We start from the raw sequence: 21878 nt of genomic DNA, 5'->3' as shown, positions 1-21878 counted from the left end.
ACTGGCTCGCCGGCGGAGGAGGGGCCGAGTTTCCGAGGGACGGCGCCGTGGCTCTATATCCCGGAAGTGGGGAAGGGTACCTGTCAAAAACAGGTACCCATTCCCCCCTCCCCCCTGAAAGGTGCCAAATGTGGCACCGGAGGAGGGGGAGGAAACAAAAGAGCAGAAGTTCCACTTTTGAGTGGAACTCCGCTTTAACCACAGACAGATGTGACTTACCTGGATGCTAATCTGACTGTACCCACCAAGATGCTCTTTTCCTGTTACACTAAGGTCGGTTCACTGTACGTTTACTCACCTATTAGGAATGTCCCTGTTATTGTCCCTGTTATTACAACGTGCGAAACATCTAAAATGACAGACTTCTGCACCTGGGCCAGGGACTGGCACCGTATTCATGATGTGGGTGATCGTCTCCTCCGAGATTATGATCAAACTTCAGCACGTTTACGGTTTACTGACCCCTATTTCAGGCAGATATATTTACTCACCTCCTAGATGTGTTTTACTTATGGATGACTAAGAAGAGGCAAAGAAATACTGCTAAACGCTAACGCGGCTAAATGCGCAATAACGCCCCTGCAAAAAGCTACTAAAAACGCATTTTTACACCCGCTTTTTCCTGGCGTTGATAGTGGCTTCGCAGCTCTTTTTCTAATGCCCTGTGTGCATGAGGACTAAGCATGCAACATCCAACAAAGTAATTACACGAGGCAGATACATCTGGAAAGCTTTATTAAATATTGTGCGTACGTAAAACACACCAAACTTTTCCCCGATGTCCTCACTTCCTGTGACTGGCACTTTGTATTTAAGGAGAATTTCTGTGCAGCTTGAGCAACTGTCAGGTGAAGTAAAAATCCAGCTCAGAAATGACACCATCATGTAAATCCTGGTGACTCTACAGTTCTTGGATGTCTGACACAGATCAGCCACTGCTGCAGCCTGTCACCTAGTGACCTGCTACAAAGTTACAATACTGAGGTCCGATCACTCGGGAGGAGAGACTGAGGAAACGCTTCCTCCTGCCTGCAGCAGACTGAGAACATCTCAAAGCCACTGACTGGAGAATAAGAGTCACTTCTCGTACACACTGTACGTTGGTACTGATACTCCTCCCATAACTATCAAGATGGCCCCAGGCTGAGGCCGCTGTAAACATGGAAATGATCAGACCGTTCTGGTGTTGGTGGACAGGAAATGCTCCATATTTTTGGCTGTAGAGAGTTCAGTCCTTATGGAGATCCTTCGGTTCTGGTTACATGACCTGCGTCACCTGCTGCCTCCACAGGGATTGCACTCTCGGGATTGGCTTCCAGCGATGGATCTGGTTTGGATTCAGCGATGGCCTCCAATTCCTTGTTTTGCTTCTCCATATCCTCCATCCTGCGCTGTACAACGGCCGGCATTAGTCCCACATACGCCGCCATTAGACGGTGGTTGGAGCGAATGAGTTTGGTGGCGCAGCTGTCCAGACATTTCTCCTGCGAGGTGAGAAAAGATAAGAAGATGAGGCACTGTGTGCTGTTCACCACATCATCATCTTTAACCTTCCCCTGACCATCATCACACGCCTCCCCAATGTCACCATAATCATCCATCATCCGCCTCCCCCCGACCATAACCATCATATGCCTCCTCAATGTCACCATAATCATCCATCATCCGCCTTCCCCCGACCATAACCATCATACGCCTCCCCAATGTCACCATAATCATCCATCTTCACCCGACCGTAACCATCACACGCCTCCCCAATGTCACCATAGTCCTCCATCATCTGCCTCCCCAATGTCACCATAATCATCCATCATCCACCTTCCCCCGACCATAACATCATACGCCTCCCAATTGTCACCATAATCATTCATCATCCACCTTCCCCCAACCATAACCATCATATGCCTCCCCAATGTCACCATAATCATCCACCTTCCCCCGACCATAGCCATCATACGCCTCCCCATTGTCACCATAATCCTCCATCATCCACCTTCCCCTGACCATAACCATCACACGCCTCCCCAATGTCACCATAATCATCCATCATCCACCTTCCCCCGACCATAACCATCATATGCCTCCCCAATGTCACCATAATCCTCCATCATCGACCTTCCCCCGACCATAACCATCATACGCCTCCCCATTGTCACCATAATCATCCATCATCCACCTTCCCCCGACCATAACCATCACACGCCTCCCCATTGTCACCATAATCATCCATCATCCACCTTCCCCCGACCATAACCATCACACGCCTCCCCAATGTCACCATAATTATCCATCATCCACCTTCCCCCGACCATAACCATCACACGCCTCCCCATTGTCACCATAATCATCCATCATCCACCTTCCCCCGACCATAACCATCACACGCCTCCCCAATGTCACCATAATTATCCATCATCCACCTTCCCCCGACCATAACCATCACACGCCTCCCCAATGTCACCATAATCATCCATCATCCACCTTCCCCCGACCATAACCATCATACGCCTCCCCATTGTCACCATAATCATCCATCATCCACCTTCCCCCGACCATAACCATCACACGCCTCCCCAATGTCACCATAATTATCCATCATCCACCTTCCCCCAACCATAACCATCATACGCCTCCCCAATGTCACCATAATCATCCATCATCCACCTTCCCCTGACCATAACCATCACACGCCTCCCCATTGTCACCATAATCATCCACCTTCCCCTGACCATCATCACACGCCTCCCCAATGTCACCATAATTATCCATCATCCACCTTCCCCCGACCATAACCATCATATGCCTCCCCATTGTCACTATAATCATCCATCATCACCTTCCCCCGACCATAACCATCATATGCCTCCCCAATGTCACCATAATCATCCATCTTCACCCGACCGTAACCATCACACGCCTCCCCAATGTCACCATAATTATCCATCATCCACCTTCCCCCGACCATAACCATCATATGCCTCCCCAATGTCACCATAATCATCCACCTTCCCCCGACCATAACCATCATATGCCTCCCCAATGTCACCATAATCATCCATCATCCACCTTCCCCCGACCATAACCATCATATGCCTCCCCAATGTCACCATAATCATCCACCTTCCCCCGACCATAGCCATCATACGCCTCCCCATTGTCACCATAATCCTCCATCATCCACCTTCCCCTGACCATAACCATCACACGCCTCCCCATTGTCACCATAATCATCCATCATCCACCTTCCCCGACCATAACCATCACACGCCTCCCCAATGTCACCGTCACCATAATCATCCATCATCCACCTTCCCCCGACCATAACCATCATACGCCTCCCCAATGTCACCATAATCATCCACCTTCCCCCGACCATAACCATCATACGCCTCCCCAATGGCCTCCCCAATGTCACCATAATCATCCATCATCCACCTTCCCCCGACCATAACCATCATACGCCTCCCCAATGTCACCATAATCATCCACATTCCCCCGACCATAGCCATCATACGCCTCCCCATTGTCACCATAATCATCCATCATCCACCTTCCCCGACCATAACCATCACACGCCTCCCCAATGTCACCGTCACCATAATCATCCATCATCCACCTCCCCCCGACCATAACCATCACACGCCTCCCCATTGTCACCATAATCATCATCCTTCCCCATCATTATTCACTTTTTCCCCACTACCACCAATATCTTTAACCTTCCCCTTGTCACCAAAATGATCCTCCTCCCCGTGACAATCATCATCTACCTACCCCCAATAATTATCATTACAAGTCTGCCTCTTTTTTCCATATTCATCCTCCAACTTCTCTCACCATTCTCATTACATTTCTCTCCATGCCACCATCATCATCATATGCCCCCCCCCCCCCCCCCGTTACCATTATCATAATCCTACTTCAGCAACATCCTTTTTCAATACCATCTTCATGCACTTTCCCCCAATTATCATCATGCACCTCCCCACTGTCACCCTCCCACCACAGCATCATCATCATCACACGCCTCCCGCCACCACCATAATAATTTTTCCCCAACTTATCTATCATCATCTGCCTTCCTGCACCACTATCATCATTCTCCACCCCAGCATTATCTTTACTTGTCTTCCCCGCCACCACTATCATCGAACCCCCTTCCTCCACCATCACTCATCATTACACGCTTCCTTGCACCACTATAGTCACTCCACCCACAACTATCATCATCTCATCACACGCCACCATAATCATCATATGCTACACTGCCACCATCATCATCATCCCCCCTCCCCTCCCCCAACCATCATCATCACCAAGCATGGACCACTCCACTATCAGTATCATCTTCCTTCCCCCACTATGATAATAATAATATACCTCCCCTTCCCCACTATCACCATACACCTCCACTAGCACTGATCATCCTCATCCACAAAGCTGCGGTGTGTTCAGTCAGTGATAGGTAAAAAATAAAAAAAAAAAAATGACATCCCTCACACTCCCCTATCCCAAACCCGCAGGAGACTGACACCGAGAGAAAATCCAGGGCACCCATTGCTGACGTCCTTTAGGAAAGGCTATTTTCTTGGCCGTCTCTCACAAAGACGTTAGACTTTGAGCCACAAGAATAATGTAGACCCAACTTGGTTGGGGTCAGAGACTCAGAAAGTACTGAAACCACTGATTTGGCATGACAGACAAGCACTTAAAGCGGTTGTAAACCGCTGCACTTTTTTCTTTTTACTTACCTGCAAGGCAAGGGCCTAATGTGCTAGTATGCATCACATACTAGCACATTATGTTACTTACCTGAAAACGAAGCGTTCCAGCAATGCCATCGCTGGAGGCAGCATCCATCTATACCTGGTCTTTCTTTCCGGGTTCGCGGCTCCGGCTCTGTGACTGGCCGAAACTGCAATGACGTCACTCCCGCGTATGCGTGAGCCGCCAGCCACGGCACATTGCTCTGAAGAAACAACACAGGTGGCCGTTCCTTCAGAACACATGCGCCAGTGACGTCACTGGCTGCTAGGTCAATAAATATCTCCTAAACACGCACCGTTTTGGTGATATTTACACTACCTATAGGCAAGCCTTAATATAGGATTACCTATAGCAGTCATGTCCAAAGTCCGGCCCGTCCTTTCGTTTTATACGGCCCCTTGGGACACTGCTGACTTTAGTCAATGACTCCTCACATCCCCGCCCCGATGCCGATGCAATGGCTCGGGGATGGGGCCTCTGGCCTCCCTCGGCAGCTTGGCTGCTCCCGAGTCCCGCTCCGACCCCCCCCCCCGCTCGGCTGTATCTGCCCAGGAGTGCAGAATGCCTTCTCCCCTTCACCGCACGCAGCCACCTGTAGGAGCCGACAAGGATCCTGTGGAGTTGACCGAGGAGATGTCACTTCTACAATCCTACTGCCTGTTTCTGTAAGTGTGATATGTGTGTGTGTGTGTGTGTGTATGTGTGTGTATGTATGTATGTATGTATGTATGTGTGTATGTGTGTGTATGTATGTATGTATGTATGTATGTGTGTGTGTGTGTGTGTGTGTGTCTGTATGTATGTATGTATGTATATGTATATGTATATGTATGTATGTATGTGTATGTATGTGTATGTATGTGTGTGTGTGTGTGTGTGTGTGTGTGTGTGTATGTGTGTGTGTATGTGTGTGTGTGTGTGTGTGTGTGTGTATGTGTGTGTGTGTGTATGTGCATGTATGTATGTATGTATGTGAGTGTATGTGTATGTATGTATGCATGTAAGTATGTGTGTGTGTATGTAGGTGTGTGCATGTGTGTGTATGTATGTATGTATGTATGTGTGTGTGTGCGTGTGTATGTATGTGTATGTATGTATGTATGTATGTATGTATGCGTGTGTGTGTGTGTGTGTGTGTATGTGTGTGTGTATGCGTGTCTGTGTGTATGTATGTGTGTGTGTGTGTATGTATGTAGGTGTGTGCATGTGTGTGTATGTATGTATGTGTCTGTGTGTATGTATGTATGTATGTATGTGTGTGTCTGTGTGTATGTATGTATATGTGTGTGTGTGTGTGTGTGTGTGTGTATGTGTGTATGTGTGTATGTGTGTATGTGTGTATGTGTGTATGTGTGTATGTGTGTATGTGTGTATGTGTGTATGTGGGTATGTGGGTATGTGGGTATGTGGGTATGTGTGTATGTGTGTGTGTGTGTGTGTGTATGTGTGTGTGTGTGTGTGTGTATGTGTGTGTGTGTGTATATATATATATATGTATGTATGTGTGTATGTGTGTCTGTGTGTGTGTATATGTATGTATGTGACCGAGGAGGTGTCACTTCTACAATCCTACTGCCTGTTTCAGTAAGTGTGATTTTATTCATAAAGTACTGATACTTATTTCCTATATATATATATATATACTGTATATATATATGCATGTATGTATGTGCGTACATTACATTTTAATGGTTCAAATGTCAGGCAAAATGGTCGGCCCTCACGCATGTTCACTTCATCAAATCTGGCCCCCTTTGAAAAAAGTTTGGACACCCCTGACCTATAGGGTAAAACTTGAAGATGGAAGTTTACTTCCTCTAAAGTTTTCAGGAGAGGTCAGCAGTGGATGTCCTATCCATCCTCAGCACTGGCTTTTTGACAATCTAAATATGGAAGCTGTGAATCCTTGAAGGAAACCTGTACCTGAGAGCTATGTAAGATGCCATCACTGAGCTCCTTCTGAAAATGCTAATTGCCTGGCTGTCCCTGCCTTCACTATTTCCTGAGTCACTCACCTTAAATGAGTGTGGAACAAGTCAGATGGACATCAGCATTGCTTACATGTGCTGGGTCAAGCCCCGTACACACGTACTGATCGTCGGCCGAGCGATCGGTCGTCTTTTGTCCAGGGCTGTCCTGTCGGTTGAAAACTGCAAAAGACTGCACACAATTTTTGTCGGCCAACAACAGCCGACTGCAGAAGTGATGTCATGTGATGGTTAACTTTCCTTGTCTTTTTTTCTTTTCTGAGCATGCCCAGTCTTGCTAATCTGCTGTCTGTCGGCCGAATTCTGTACTGACTGGCGAACAATCGGCCATTCTGGCGACGGCCAACAAATATTTTAATGCTTGCACGACAGATTCTGTTCGGCCGAAAATGTGCTGTCGGAAGCATCATACTAACAAGCCTACAATCGGCCCATCGGTCGGCGGCCGAATATTTACAGCCGACAATCGGTACGTGTGTACGGGGCTTTAATGTCTCAGAAGATTGTGGATCGGCACGACAGCCAGGTAGCCGGCATTCACAGTGGCAGCAATGACAACCCCAATTTAGACTAGCGATCGACCGATATATTTTATATTGCCGATGCTGATATTTTGGTCATCACAAATCTGATATTTTCGTACATTAAAATTTTTTTTTTTTTTTTGACAGGTCTTTCTAAAAGACCCCAAACCCCTCCTCTGCACTCAAATGCATTCAAAACGGCAAGTTTGGCTGTTTTGAATGCTGTCATTTTTTTGGAATTTGGCGCCGAATACCCGGAAGTGATGTCCTGACATCACTTCCGGGTTTTTTTACATGGAGACCCGATCAGAGCTGAATGCGGCTTTGATCGGGTCTTTTCATCTGCGTCCGTGCAGGCTGGTTGTCCGGGTCTCCGCGGAAGGCGGCGGGGGGGACGCCCCCCCCCCACTCTTTGTAATGACAGCTGAGCGGCTTCTCAACCACATCAGTTGCGATATATCAGGAAAAGTGCATATTGGCCCTCGATATATCGGCTTTGCCGATAATTGGTCAATCCCTAATTTAGACTCCAGTTTACAGTTTTGGATGGAGTAGGGAACAGTCAGGACTGCTGTCAGAGATTGAGAGGAAATCTCCCCAAAAGAGGAAGGGGAAATCCCCACTTCGTTGTCTCCAGAAGATTCCCCCCCCCCCCCTTCGGATGACATGCATGGTGTGCCCCCTTCCAGCCACTCATCTCTAATATGATGACAGACAAAGCTATGTGTGCATACAAAACAATATGTCCCATTGTGTTGGGATGGCATGCGGTGCCTCATACCTCATCCATTGTCAGAGATCTGTAGTTGAGGTTCTTGGTGCAGCGGGTAAAACACTGCTCCGTCATCTTGTTATAAACCAGCAGAAAGTCCCGCAGCTGTCATAAAATAAAGAATGGTATATATTAGTAAGGGTCACCAACCACCTACCCCTCACTTGCTTTAATTGTGCTCCTCTATCTTGAGCACCCTTCACCTCCTTTCATTGCCCACCTGCCTAACCCCCAACTTATCTCCTGCCACATCCTGCCAGCAATTTCTTCCCACATCGGTCTTGGATACTTCCACCTACTCCCAACCCTCACTTCCTGTCATGGGCCAACCTCCTGACCCCAACCTGGATACCCCTCAGTTCCTGTCTCTGTGACCCCAACCTGGATACCCCTCACTTCCTGTCTGTGACACCCACCTGCCCCCCTTACTTCCTGCCACTGGTCAACCTCCTGACCCCAACCTGGATACCCCTCACTTCCTGTCTGTGACACCCACCTGCCCCCCTTACTTCCTGCCACTGGTCAACCTCCTGACCCCAACCTGGATACCCCTCAGTTCATGTCTGTGACACCCACCTGCCCCCCTCACTTCCTGTCATGGGCCAACCTCCTGACCCCAACCTGGATACCCCTCAGTTCCTGTCTCTCACTCCCACCTGCCCCCCCTCACTTCCTGTCACTGGCCAACCTACTGACCCCAACCTGGATACCCCTCAGTTCCTGTCTCTGTGACACCCACCTGCCCCCCTCACTTCCTGTCATGGGCCAACCTCCTGACCCCAACCTGGATACCCCTCAGTTCATGTCTGTGACACCCACCTGCCCCCCTCATAGTTACATAGTGGTTGAGGTTGAATAAAGACAATAGTTCATCCAGTTCAACCTGTGTAGGTGTGTGTGACTATAATCATCTCTCATACTCCTTAATGTTCTGATCCTTGAGATGTACTTCCAGGAGGCTTTTAAATGTAGCCATACTTCCCGCAGAAACCACCTCTTGTGGTAGAGAATTCCACAATCTTGTAGCCCTTACTGTACAAAGGCCCCTGGGTCGCCTAACCCTCACTTCCTGTCATGGGCCAACCTCCTGACCCCAATCTGGATACTCCTCAGTTCCTGTCTCTGTGACACCCTCCTGCCCCCCTCACTTCCTGTCACAGGCCAACCTCCTGACCCCAACCTGGATACCCCTCAGTTCCTGTCTCTGTGACACCCACCTGCCCCCCTCACTTCCTGTCACTGGCCAACCTCCTGACCCCCAACCTAGATGCCCCTCAGTTCCCGTCTCTGTGACACCCACCTGCCCCCCCTCACTTCCTGTCATGGGCCAACCTACTGACCCCAACCTGGATACCCCTCAGTTCCCGTCTCTGTGACACCCACCTGCCCCCCCTCACTTCCTGTCATGGGCCAACCTCCTGACCCCAACCTTGATACGCCTCAGTTCCTGTCTCTGTGACACCCACCTGCCCCCTTCACTTCCTGTCACAGGCCACCCTCCTGACCCCCAACCTGGATACCCCTCAGTTCCTGTCTCTGTGACACCCACCTGCCCCCCTTATAGTTACATAGTAGTTGAGGTTGAATAAAGACAATAGTTCATCCTGTTTAACCTATGTAGGTGTGTGTGAATGTAATTATTTCCCATGCCCCTGAATGTTCTGATCCTTGAGATGTATGTCCAAGAGGCTTTTAAATGTAGCCATACTTCCCGCAGAAACCACCTCTTGTGGTAGAGAATTCCACAATCTTGTAGCCCTTACTGTACAAAGGCCCCTGGGTAGCCTAACCCTCACTTCCTGTCATGGGCCAACCTGGATACCTCTCAGCTCCTGTTTCTTACACCCACCTGCCCCCCTCACTTCCTGTCATGGACCAACCTACTGACCCAAACCTGAATACCCCTCAGCTCCTGTCTCTGTGACACCCACCTGCCCCCTCACTTCCTGTCATGGACCAACCTACTGACCCGAAACTAGATACCTCTCAGTTTCTGTCTCTGTGACACCCACCTGCCTCACTTCCTGTCACAGGCCAACCTGACCCCAACCTGGATACTCCTCAGTTCCTGCCTCTGTGACACCCACCTGCCCCCCTCACTTCCTGTCATGGACCAACCTACTGACCCCAACCTGGATACTCCTCACTTCCCAGGTAATGTGACACCCAGTTCTCTCCCCTCCACTTAATGGACACCCCTCACTTCTTGTCTCTGCGAAACACACCTCCCCTCCGCCACTTCTTAACCTCCTGATCCCCAAGCCGGATACTAATCACTTCCTGTCTCTGTGACACCCCCCCACTTCCTGTCTCTGGGACACCCCCCCCCCCCCCCATACCAATGCAGCACCCACCTGACCTCCCCCAAACTGGGCACTTCCTGTCCCGGTGACACCCCCAGTGTTGCCGTCCATCTTCTAATACCCCGGAGATGAAGGCAGAGGCAGCCCTTCTCCTGGAAATGCTTGTTGCCTGGCTGTCACACTGATCCTCCCCCTAGTATTGTCCTTAGTCAGTGACAATGCTGAAGACAGGGGATCATGGTGGTGGCAGCCAGCCAGAAGGCATTTTATTTTTATTTTTTGGGGGGGGGTCTGCAATGCAATTGCAGCCTCCATGTCCCTCAGAAAGGATTTATGTGGTGAAGAAGTACAAGGTCAGCTATTGGTCGTCCTGAAAATGCTGAATCCCTGGCTGAGGTGAGGAGGGCACCGGGCTGTCCTCGCTGAGCTCCCCCTGGACCCCCCACACACAGCCTGGCCGAAGCCTTCCCCTCTCTCCTCACATTACGGAGCTGCTGCTGCTCCTCTCCTGCCATGTTCATCGCTTCTCGTTCCTGTGACCTCCCAGCGCCGCCATCTTCCCGGAGACCACTTCCGGCCATGTAAAGACTTCCGGCGCCGCCATATTTTCGTAGACCAGTTCTGTACTGGATAGAAGCCAGGTCATTTTGTGTTTTTTTTTTTTCCAGTCGCTACCATTCTTTAGAGCACAAGCTCGCCTCGGCCCAGGGGTTCTTTCGAACCCGTCGCCATCTTTCTGAAGACCACTTGCTGAACACAGACTGATTGCAGGGGGACTTCCGGCCCCGCCAACCACAATATGGCGGCGGTCCCTGAGAGCTATGCGTCCACTTCCGGCGAGCTGGGGGGGGGGGGGCAGCTGTCATCGTGGCTCCGCCCACTAGAGACAGCAGATTACACAGATTGAGAGCGCAGGCCGGAGAGAGAGCTGAAGAAGAGGAGCAGGAGGCCTGACAGAGAGATAGAGAGCCGAGGAGGGGAAGAGAGATCCCTGGGGAGAAGAGACAGTTGTGTGTGACACCAGAGTGAGAGAGTGGAGTGACACCAGAGAGAAAGAGACTGCAAACACCTCCAGGGAAGGAGAGACATCGCTCTGTCAGGATGAGAGACCGCCGCTAATGAGAGAAAGAAAGACCGCTGAATGCCCATCGTCTGAGCATCAGGTAAAAGAGTGACCGCATTGTCCGGAGCCCTTCCATAGCCGGGGACACCATTGTGCGGAGTCCTTCCATAGCCGGGGACACCATTTTCCAGAGTCCTTCCATAGCCGGGGACACCATTGTGCGGAGTCCTTCCATAGCCGGGGAAGTCATCATCCGGAGCCCTTCCATAGCCGGGGACACCATTGTGCGGAGCCCTTCCATAGCCGGGGACGTCATCGTCCTGAGCCCTTCCATAGCCGGGGACGTCATCGTCCTGAGCCCTTCCATAGCCGGGGACGTCATCGTCCTGAGCCCTTCCATAGCCGGGGACACCATTGTGCGGAGCCCTTCCATAGCCGGGAACGTCGTAGTCCGGAGCCCTTCCATAGCTGGGGACGTTATAGTCTGGAGTCCTTTCATAGCTGGGGATGCCCTCCTTCCGGAGCCCTTCCATAGCCGGGGACGTCATCCTCCAGAACCCTTCCATAGCCGGGGACGTCATCGTCCGAAGCCCTTCCATAGCCGGGGACGTCATCCTTCCGGTGCCCTTCCATAGCCGGGGACGTCATCGCGTGGAGCCTTTGCGTAGCCTGAGGCGTCATCATCCGGAGCCCTTCCATAGTCGGGGACGTCATCGTCCGTTTCCCTTACGTAGCCAGGAATGCCATCCTCCAGAGCCCTTCCATAGCGGGGGACATTATTGTGCGTAGCCCGGGACGCCATCCTCCGGAGCCCTTGCGTACCCGGGGACATCATCTTCGGTGCCCTTGCGTAGCCGGGGAAGCCATCCTTCGGTGCCCTTGCGTAGCCGGGGAAGCCATCCTTCGGTGCCCTTGCGTAGCCGGGGAAGCCATCCTCCGGTGCCCTTGCGTAGCCGGGGGCGCCATCCTCCGGTGCCCTTGCGTAGCCGGGGATGCCATCTTCGGGTTCCCTTGCGTAGCCTGGGACATCATCCTCCAGAACCCTTCCATAGCCGGCGACGTCATCGTCCGGAGCCCTTCCATAGCCGGCGACGTCATCGTCCGGAGCCCTTCCATAGCTGGGGACGTCATCCTTCTGGTGCCCTTCCATAGCCGGGGACGTCATCGTGCGGAGCCTTTGCGTAGCCTGAGGCGTCATCGTCCGGAGCCCTTCCATAGTCGGGGACGTCATTGTCCGTTTCCCTTACGTAGCCAGGAACGTCATCCTCCAGAGCCCTTCCATAGCGGGGGACGTCATTGTGCAGAGCCTTTGCATAAACGGGGACGTCATTGTGCGTAGCCGGGGACGTCATCCTCCATTTCCCTTGCGTAGCTGGGGACGCCATCCTCCGGAGCCCTTGTGTAGCCGGGAACGTCATCCTCAGGTGCCCTTGTGTAGCCGGGGACGTCATCTTTGGTTCCCTTGCGTAGCCGGGGAAGCCATCCTCCGGTGCCCTTGCGTAGCCGGGGACGCCATCCTCCGGTGCCCTTGCGTGGCCAGGGACATCATCTTCGGTTCCCTTGCGTAGCTGGGGACGTCATCCTCCGGTTCCCTTGCGTAGCCGGGGACATCGTCTTCGATTCCTTTGCGTAGCCGGGGACATCATCTTCGGTTCCTTTGCGTAGCCGGGGACATCATCCTCCGGTTCCCTTGCGTAGCCGGGAACATCATCCTCCGGTGCCCTTGCGTAGCCGGGAACATCATCCTCCGGTTCCCTTGCATAGCCGAGGACGCCATCGTCCGGAGCCCTTACATAGCCGGGGACGCCATCCTCCGGTGCCCTTGCGTAGCCGGGGACGCCATCCTCCGGTGCCCTTGCGTAGCCGGGGACGTCATCCTCCGGTGCCCTTGCGTAGCCGGGGACGTCATCCTCCGGTGCCCTTGCGTAGCCGGGGACGTCATCCTCCTGTGCCCTTGCGTAGCCGGGAACATCATCCTCCGGTGCCCTTGCGTAGCCGGGGACGCCATCCTCCGGTGCCCTTGCGTAGCCGGGGACGCCATCCTCCGGTGCCCTTGCGTAGCCGGGGACGCCATCCTCCGGTGCCCTTGCGTAGCCGGGGACGCCATCCTCCGGTGCCCTTGCGTAGCCGGGGACGTCATCCTCCGGTGCCCTTGCGTAGCCGAGGACGTCATCCTCCGGTGCCCTTGCGTAGCCGAGGACGTCATCCTCCGGTGCCCTTGCAACCACCTCATCTGAGGACTTTGTAAGCTGAAATATATTATATCAATGTTTTTTGGCTTTAGATACGCTTTAAGGGGAATAGTTATAAAACAGTGACTCCGACATTCACTAAGCATTCACTGTAGGTGTTTTTAAATGACAGAGATTTCATGTTTTGCTTGGGGATCAAATACTTATTTTACTCACTGAACTGCAACTCAATTTATAACATTTGTTTTATGTGTTTTTTCTGGATTTTTGGTTGATATTCTGTCTCTATCATCTAATATACACTTATGATGAAAATGATAGAGCCTTTATTTCTTTGTAAGTGGGAAACGCAGGGATCAAATACCTATTTTCCCCACTGTATGTACTGTGTATCTATCTATCTATCTATCTATCTATCTATCTATCTATCTATCTATCTATCTATCTATCTATCTATCTATCTATCTATCTATCTCTATACAGTGGGGATCGAAAGTTTGGGCACCCCAGGTAAAAATTTGTATTAATGTGCATAAAGAAGCCAAGGAAAGATGGAAAAATCTCCAAAAGGCATCAAATTACAGATTCGACATTCTTATAATATGTCAACAAAGGTTAGATTTTATTTCCATCATTTACACTTTCAAAATAACAGAAAATGAAAAAATGTCGTCTGCAAAAGTTTGGGCACCCTGCAGAGTTAATATCTTGTACTGCCCCCTTTGGCAAGTATCACAGCTTGTAAACGCTTTTTGTAGCCATCCAAGAGTCTTTCAATTCTTGTTTGAGTTATCTTTGCCCATTCTTCCTTACAATAGTCTTCCAGTTCTTTGAGATTTCTGGGCTGTCTGTCACGCATTGCTCTTTTAAGGTCTATCTATAGATTTTCAATTATGTTGAGGTCAGGAGATTGTGAAGGCCATGGCAAAACCTTCAGTTTACGCCTCTTGATGTAATCTCCCGTGGATTTCGAGGTGTGTTTAGGATCATTATCCACTTGTAGAAGCCATCCTCTCTAACTTCAGCTTTTTCACAGATGGCATCAAGTTACCATCCAAAATTTGCTGAAATTTTATTGAATCCATTTTTCCTTCTACTCGTGAGATGTTCCCTGTGCCACTGGCTGCAATACAACCCCAAAGCATGATTGATCCACCCCCATGCTTAACAGTTGGACAGAGGTTATTTTCATTAAATTCTGTGCCCCTTCTTCTCCAAAGGTACCTTTGCTCATTACAGCCAAAAAGTTCAATTTTAACCTCATCGGTCCACAGAACTTGTTTCCAAAATGCATCAGGCTTGTCTATATGTTCATTTGCAAAGTTCAAACGCTGATTTTTGTGGTGAGGACGTAGAAGAGGTTTTCTTCTGATGACTCTTCCATGAAGACCATATTTGTACAAGTATCTCTTTATAGTGGAATAGTGTACCACAACTCCAGTGTCTGCCAGATCTTTCTGGAGGGATCGTGCAGTCAAACGTGGGTTTTGAATTGTTTTTCTCACAATCCTGCGAGCTGTTCTGTCTGATATTTTTCTTGGTCTTCCAGATCTTGCTTTAACTTCCACTGTTCCTGATGACTGCCATTTCTTAATTACATTCCGAACAGAGGATATTGACATCTGAAAACGCTTTGCTATCTTCTTATAGCCTTCTCCAGCTTTGTGAGCTTCAACTATTTTCAGTTTCAGTTTTCTAGACAACTGCTTAGAACAGGGGTGGGGAACCTTTTTTCTGCCAAGGGCCATTTGGGTATTTTTAAAATCATTCGGGGGCCATACAAAATTACCAACTTAAAAATGTGCCTATTATATTTGGTCAAAAATGTAATTAACTCACCCCTAATGTGATGGCTGCAACTGCTTCTCTTTGGTGAGGTGTGTGATGTTAGCTGGTATTGATGATGTTGCTACTCGCAACTGGTTTTCCAGGTTTGCGTCGGTCAGTCTGGAGCGCAGTCGACTTTGTGGTGGTAAGTTTTGAAAAGAACTGCTGGCGGGTAATGCTGGTGGGTACAGCTGGCTGGTACTGCTGTGGGTACTGCTGGCTCAGGCTGGTACTGCTGGCTTGTACTGTGCTGTGGGTACTACTGGCTGGTACTGCTGGCTCAGGCTGGTACTGCTGTGGGTATTGCTGATTCAGGCCGGTACTGTGCTGTAGGTACTGCCTTGGGTACTGCTGGCTGGTACTGTGCTGTGGGTACTGCTGGTTGGTACTGCTGGCTCAGGCTGGTACTGCTGTGGGTACTGCTGGCTGGTATTGCTGTAGGTACTGCTGGCTGGTACTGTTGTGGGTACTGCTGACTCTGGCTGGTACTGCTCTGGGTACCACTGGCTCTGGCTGGTACTGCTGGCTCTGGCTGGTTCTGCTGTGGGTACTGCTGGCTCTGGCTGGTACTGCTGTGGGTACTGCCGGCTCTGGCTTATACTGCTGTGGGTACTGCTGGCTCTGGCTTATACTGCTGTGAGTACTGCTGGCTCTGGCTGGTACTGCTGGCTCTGGCTGGTACTGCTGTGTGTGCTGCTTGCGGGAAATGCTGGCTAGCAGCGGCGCCATGCTGGAGGAAGAGACGATGTTTCCTGTATTTGTCACAGGCGGAGTGCATTTGATATCACTCTGCCTGTGACTCACTCAGACTGTCAGAACGGAGCCGGAACTATACAGGAAGCATTGGCTCCGTTCTGACAGATCAGCTGAGAGACACAGACTCAGCTGCATGGGGGGCCGAACCAAATGACCTCGAGGGCCGCATACGCCCCCGGGACATAGGTTACCCACCCCTGGCTTAGAAGATCCCATGGTGCTGATTGTTGGGGCAAGGTCAGATGAGTCTGGGCATTTAAAACCTTTGAGATTGACATCACCTGGTCTTCCCAGACGATGATTGAGAACAATCCATGACACTGGCAGGTCTCAGCCTTGCAAAGGGGGCAGTGCATGCTATAAATTCTGCAGGGTGCCCAAACTTTTGCAGACGTTATTTTTTTGTTTTCTGTAATTTTGAAAGTGTTAATGATGGAAATAAAATCTAACTTTTGTTGACATATTATAAGAATGTCTAATCTGTAATTCGATGCCTTTTGGAGATTTTTCCATCTTTCCTTGGCTTCTTTATGCACATTAATACAAATTTTTACCTGGGATGCCCAAACTTTCGATCCCCAATCTATCTATCTATCTATCTATCTATCTATCTATCTATCTATCTATCTATCTATCTATCTATCTATTTATTTATTCTATAATTTTTTAGAGCACAAAAAATAAAAATCGCACAGGTGATCAAATACCACCAAAAGAAAGCTCTATTTGTGGGAAAAAAAGGACATTAATTTTATTTGGGTACAACTGCGCAATTGTCAAAGTAACGCAAAATATGGCCTGGTCATTAATCAATCCTTCTGCTCCAGAAGTGGTTAACCACTTCTGGACCGGAAGATTTTCCCCCTTAATGACCAGGCCATATTTTGCGATTCCGCACTGTTATTTTAACAGACAATTGCGCGGTCGTGCGACGCTGTACCCAAATAAAATTGATGTCCTTTTTTTCCCACAAACTGAGCTTTCTTTTGGTGGTATTTGATCACCTGTGCGATTTTTATTTTTTGTGCTATAAGGCTCCGTTCACATGTAGGCGTTTTTGGAGCGTTTTTCTGCTCACTGATCAGCTCTCAAAACGCCCAACAAGACAAATCCCATTCATTGCAATGACCCCTGTTCACATCTGAGCGTTTTGACGCCCTAAGGAAAACGCCCAACGCTCAAAAAAGTACTTGAGCTTCTTTTTGGGCAGATCACAGGCGTTTTGTCCCATAGACCTCAATGTAAAGTGATATTTGGCGTTTCACAGGCGTTTTACAAGCGTTTAGTTGCTCCTGATCAGCTCAAACAGCACAACTCTCCACCCAGGTCTCCACCCCCTTGGCATGCCTCTGCTGTGAGCACATTTTCCTGAAACATGGAGAACAGCAGTTAGGCAGTTTAGGTGACCAGACCCTGCCATACCAAGGTGACCGTAGCCTGCTGCCATACCAGGGTGACCGTAATGTAGTTTAGGTGAACTGACTCTGCTATGCCAGGGTGACCGAACTCAAGGTGACTGTGAACTGACTCTACTATGCCAGGGTGACCAAACTCTTCCATGCCAAGGTGACCGTAATGTAGTTTAGGTGAACTGACTCTACTATGCCAGGCTGACCAAACTCTTCCATGCCAAGGTGACCGTAACGAAGTTTAGGTGAACTGACTCTACTATGCCAGGGTGACCAAACTCTTCCATGCCAAGGTGACCGTAACGAAGTTTAGGTGAACTGACTCTGCTATGCCAGGCTGACCAAACTCTTCCATGCCAAGGTGACCGTAACGAAGTTTAGGTGAACTGACTCTGCTATGCCAGGCTGACCAAACTCTTCCATGCCAAGGTGACCGTAACGAAGTTTAGGTGAACTGACTCTGCTATGGCAGGCTGACCAAACTCTTCCATGCCAAGGTGACCGTAACGAAGTTTAGGTGAACTGACTCTGCTATGCCAAGCTGACCAAACTCTTCCATGCCAAGGTGACCGTAACAAAGTTTAGGTGAACTGACTCTACTATGCCAGGGTGACCAAACTCTTCCATGCCAAGGTGACCGTAATGTAGTTTAGGTGAACTGACTCTACTATGCCAGGCTGACCAAACTCTTCCATGCCAAGGTGACCGTAACAAAGTTTAGGTGAACTGACTCTGCTATGCCAGGGTGACCAAACTCTTCCATGCCAAGGTGACCGTAACGAAGTTTAGGTGAACTGACTCTGCTATGCCAGGCTGACCAAACTCTTCCATGCCAAGGTGACCGTAATGAAGTTTAGGTGAACTGACTCTGCTATGCCAGGCTGACCAAACTCTTCCATGCCAAGGTGACCGTAACGAAGTTTAGGTGAACTGACTCTGCTATGCCAAGCTGACCAAACTCTTCCATGCCAAGGTGACCGTAACGAAGTTTAGGTGAACTGACTCTACTATGCCAGGGTGACCAAACTCTTCCATGCCAAGGTGACCGTAACGAAGTTTAGGTAAACTGACTCTGCTATGCCAGGCTGACCAAACTCTTCCATGCCAAGGTGACCGTAATGTAGTTTAGGTGAACTGACTCTACTATGCCAGGCTGACCAAACTCTTCCATGCCAAGGTGACCGTAACGAAGTTTAGGTGAACTGACTCTGCTATGCCAGGCTGACCAAACTCTTCCATGCCAAGGTGACCGTAACGAAGTTTAGGTGAACTGACTCTACTATGCCAGGGTGACCAAACTCTTCCATGCCAAGGTGACCGTAACGAAGTTTAGGTGAACTGACTCTGCTATGCCAGGCTGACCAAACTCTTCCATGCCAAGGTGACCGTAACGAAGTTTAGGTGAACTGACTCTGCTATGCCAGGCTGACCAAACTCTTCCATGCCAAATGTGACCGTAACGAAGTTTAGGTGAACTGACTCTGCTATGCCAGGCTGACCAAACTCTTCCATGCCAAGGTGACCGTAACGAAGTTTAGGTGAACTGACTCTGCTATGCCAGGCTGACCAAACTCTTCCATGCCAAGGTGACCGTAACGAAGTTTAGGTGAACTGACTCTGCTATGCCAAGCTGACCAAACTCTTCCATGCCAAGGTGACCGTAACGAAGTTTAGGTGAACTGACTCTACTATGCCAGGGTGACCAAACTCTTCCATGCCAAGGTGACCGTAACGAAGTTTAGGTAAACTGACTCTGCTATGCCAGGCTGACCAAACTCTTCCATGCCAAGGTGACCGTAATGTAGTTTAGGTGAACTGACTCTACTATGCCAGGCTGACCAAACTCTTCCATGCCAAGGTGACCGTAACGAAGTTTAGGTGAACTGACTCTGCTATGCCAGGCTGACCAAACTCTTCCATGCCAAGGTGACCGTAACGAAGTTTAGGTGAACTGACTCTACTATGCCAGGGTGACCAAACTCTTCCATGCCAAGGTGACCGTAACGAAGTTTAGGTGAACTGACTCTGCTATGCCAGGCTGACCAAACTCTTCCATGCCAAGGTGACCGTAACAAAGTTTAGGTGAACTGACTCTGCTATGCCAGGGTGACCAAACTCTTCCATGCCAAGGTGACCGTAACGAAGTTTAGGTGAACTGACTCTGCTATGCCAGGCTGACCAAACTCTTCCATGCCAAGGTGACCGTAATGAAGTTTAGGTGAACTGACTCTACTATGCCAGGGTGACCAAACTCTTCCATGCCAAGGTGACCGTAACGAAGTTTAGGTGAACTGACTCTGCTATGCCAGGCTGACCAAACTCTTCCATGCCAAGGTGACCGTAACGAAGTTTAGGTAAACTGACTTTGCTATGCCAGGCTGACCAAACTCTTCCATGCCAAGGTGACCGTAACGAAGTTTAGGTGAACTGACTCTGCTATGCCAGGGTGACCAAACTCTTCCATGCCAAGGTGACCGTAACGAAGTTTAGGTGAACTGACTCTGCTATGCCAGGCTGACCAAACTCTTCCATGCCAAGGTGACCGTAATGAAGTTTAGGTGAACTGACTCTACTATGCCAGGGTGACCAAACTCTTCCATGCCAAGGTGACCGTAACGAAGTTTAGGTAAACTGACTTTGCTATGCCAGGCTGACCAAACTCTTCCATGCCAAGGTGACCGTAACGAAGTTTAGGTGAACTGACTCTGCTATGCCAGGCTGACCAAACTCTTCCATGCCAAGGTGACCGTAACGAACTTTAGGTGAACTGACTCTGCTATGCCAGGGTGACCAAACTCTTCCATGCCAAGGTGACCGTAACGAAGTTTAGGTAAACTGACTTTGCTATGCCAGGCTGACCAAACTCTTCCATGCCAAGGTGACCGTAACGAAGTTTAGGTGAACTGACTCTGCTATGCCAGGGTGACCAAACTCTTCCATGCCAAGGTGACCGTAACGAAGTTTAGGGTAAATTGACTCTGCTATGCCAAGATGACCGTAATGTAGATATATATATGGAATCAAAAAACACCATTTTGAAGCCCTAAAACCCAATAAATGCCCCTAAAAAGTGCCTAGGGTTCTGGGTCATGCCCCAGGGACTATGAATCAGGCAAAAAAAGTTCTTAAAAATTGTCGTTTTCGATAGAGAGCCAATTATTGAAAAAAATAAAAAAAAAAAGATTTCTTTGGATTTAGTTTTAATTTTAGTGTCTGGGGGGTCTAAAAAGTGTACCTGTGAAGTTTCAGCTCTGTAGCATGTCCAGAACCAGAAAAAAAAAAAGATCATGCAGAAGAGGAGGTCCCTGGGAGGTCCAATGCAGAAGAGGAGGTCCCTGGGAGGTTCCTTTGCAAATGTTGTAAAAAAAAAACACTCTGCTTTTCCATTGGTCACCTAAAACGCCTGAAAAACGATAAACAAACGCCTGAAAAACGCCAACGCCTACATGTGAACGGAGCCTTAACAAAAAAGGAGCGACAATTCTGGAAAAAAAAATATATATATTTTTTTCACATTCTGCTATAGGACATTCCCCCCCCAAAAAAAAAAAATTACCAATAATTAACATTTTAGGCCAATTTTGTTTTCTGCTACATATTTTTGGTAAAAAAAAAATCGCAATAAGCGTATTTTGATTGGTTTGCGCAAAAGTTATCGCGTCTACTAACTATGGGAAAGATTTATGTCATTTGTATTTCTTTTTTTCACTAGTGATGGCGGCGATCTGCTATTTTTAGTGGGACTGCGACATTGTGGCGGACAGATTGGACCCCTGACTGACATTTTTGACACTTTTGGGGGTACCAGTGACATTACTACAGTAATCAGTGCTAAAAATATGCACTGTTACTGTACTAATGACACTGGCAGGGAAGGGGTTAACATTGTGGGTGATCAAAGGGTTAAATGTGAGCCTAGGGGAGTGATTCTAACTGTGGCGGGGGGCGTGGCTTGTGAAATGATCATAGAGAAATGTGATCCTAATATAGAAGGATCACAGGAGCTCTGTGATCATTCCAGAGAGAAGAACGGTCAGATGTGATTACAACATCCGACCCTTCTTCTTTCTCAGCGGGGAACGATCGCGGGTGTCAGGCGCCAATTGGAGCTGCCTGACCCGTGCATCGGCTTTCCCGCTGCCGAGTGGAGGCGGGCACGTGCCGGCCCCCTAGCCGCAGGCGCACGACCGACGTAGGTTTACACCAGTATGCGCAGGAGGACCACACTGCTGCAGTAAAAAAGCCTGCGGGCGGTATTGTTGCGGACCATGTCCATC

The 21878-nt window shown here is 49.4% G+C and overlaps 2 protein-coding genes across 3 annotated transcripts in view; one reads left to right on the top strand and one right to left on the bottom strand.

Moving 5' to 3' along the window:
- Positions 1–1140: 1140 nt before the first annotated feature.
- TIMM10B (translocase of inner mitochondrial membrane 10B) lies at positions 1141–10926 on the bottom strand. The gene is made up of 3 exons (XM_082244385.1): positions 10837–10926; positions 8061–8156; positions 1141–1484 (listed from the first exon to the last, which is right to left on the bottom strand). Exons 1-3 carry the CDS (start codon positions 10873–10875, stop codon positions 1236–1238), a joined length of 384 nt encoding a protein of 127 aa, XP_082100511.1. The 5' UTR covers positions 10876–10926; the 3' UTR covers positions 1141–1235.
- A 315-nt stretch (positions 10927–11241) lies between these two features.
- ARFIP2 (ARF interacting protein 2) overlaps positions 11242–21878 on the top strand; it is a 142597-nt gene continuing 131960 nt past the window's right edge. The window contains exon 1 of one of the 2 annotated variants that reach the window (XM_082244271.1): positions 11242–11517. The gene's annotated coding sequence lies outside the window, so the exon portion shown is untranslated. The remainder of the gene's footprint in view (positions 11518–21878) is intronic. The other variant, XM_082244273.1, reaches the window with a different exon arrangement.

Source organism: Pelophylax lessonae (assembly GCF_965119305.1).
Source record: "Pelophylax lessonae genome assembly, chromosome: 2".
NCBI lineage: Eukaryota > Metazoa > Chordata > Amphibia > Anura > Ranidae > Pelophylax > Pelophylax lessonae.
The sequence above is the reverse complement of the archived record's forward strand: the minus strand, read 5'-3'. Positions and strand labels throughout refer to the sequence as shown.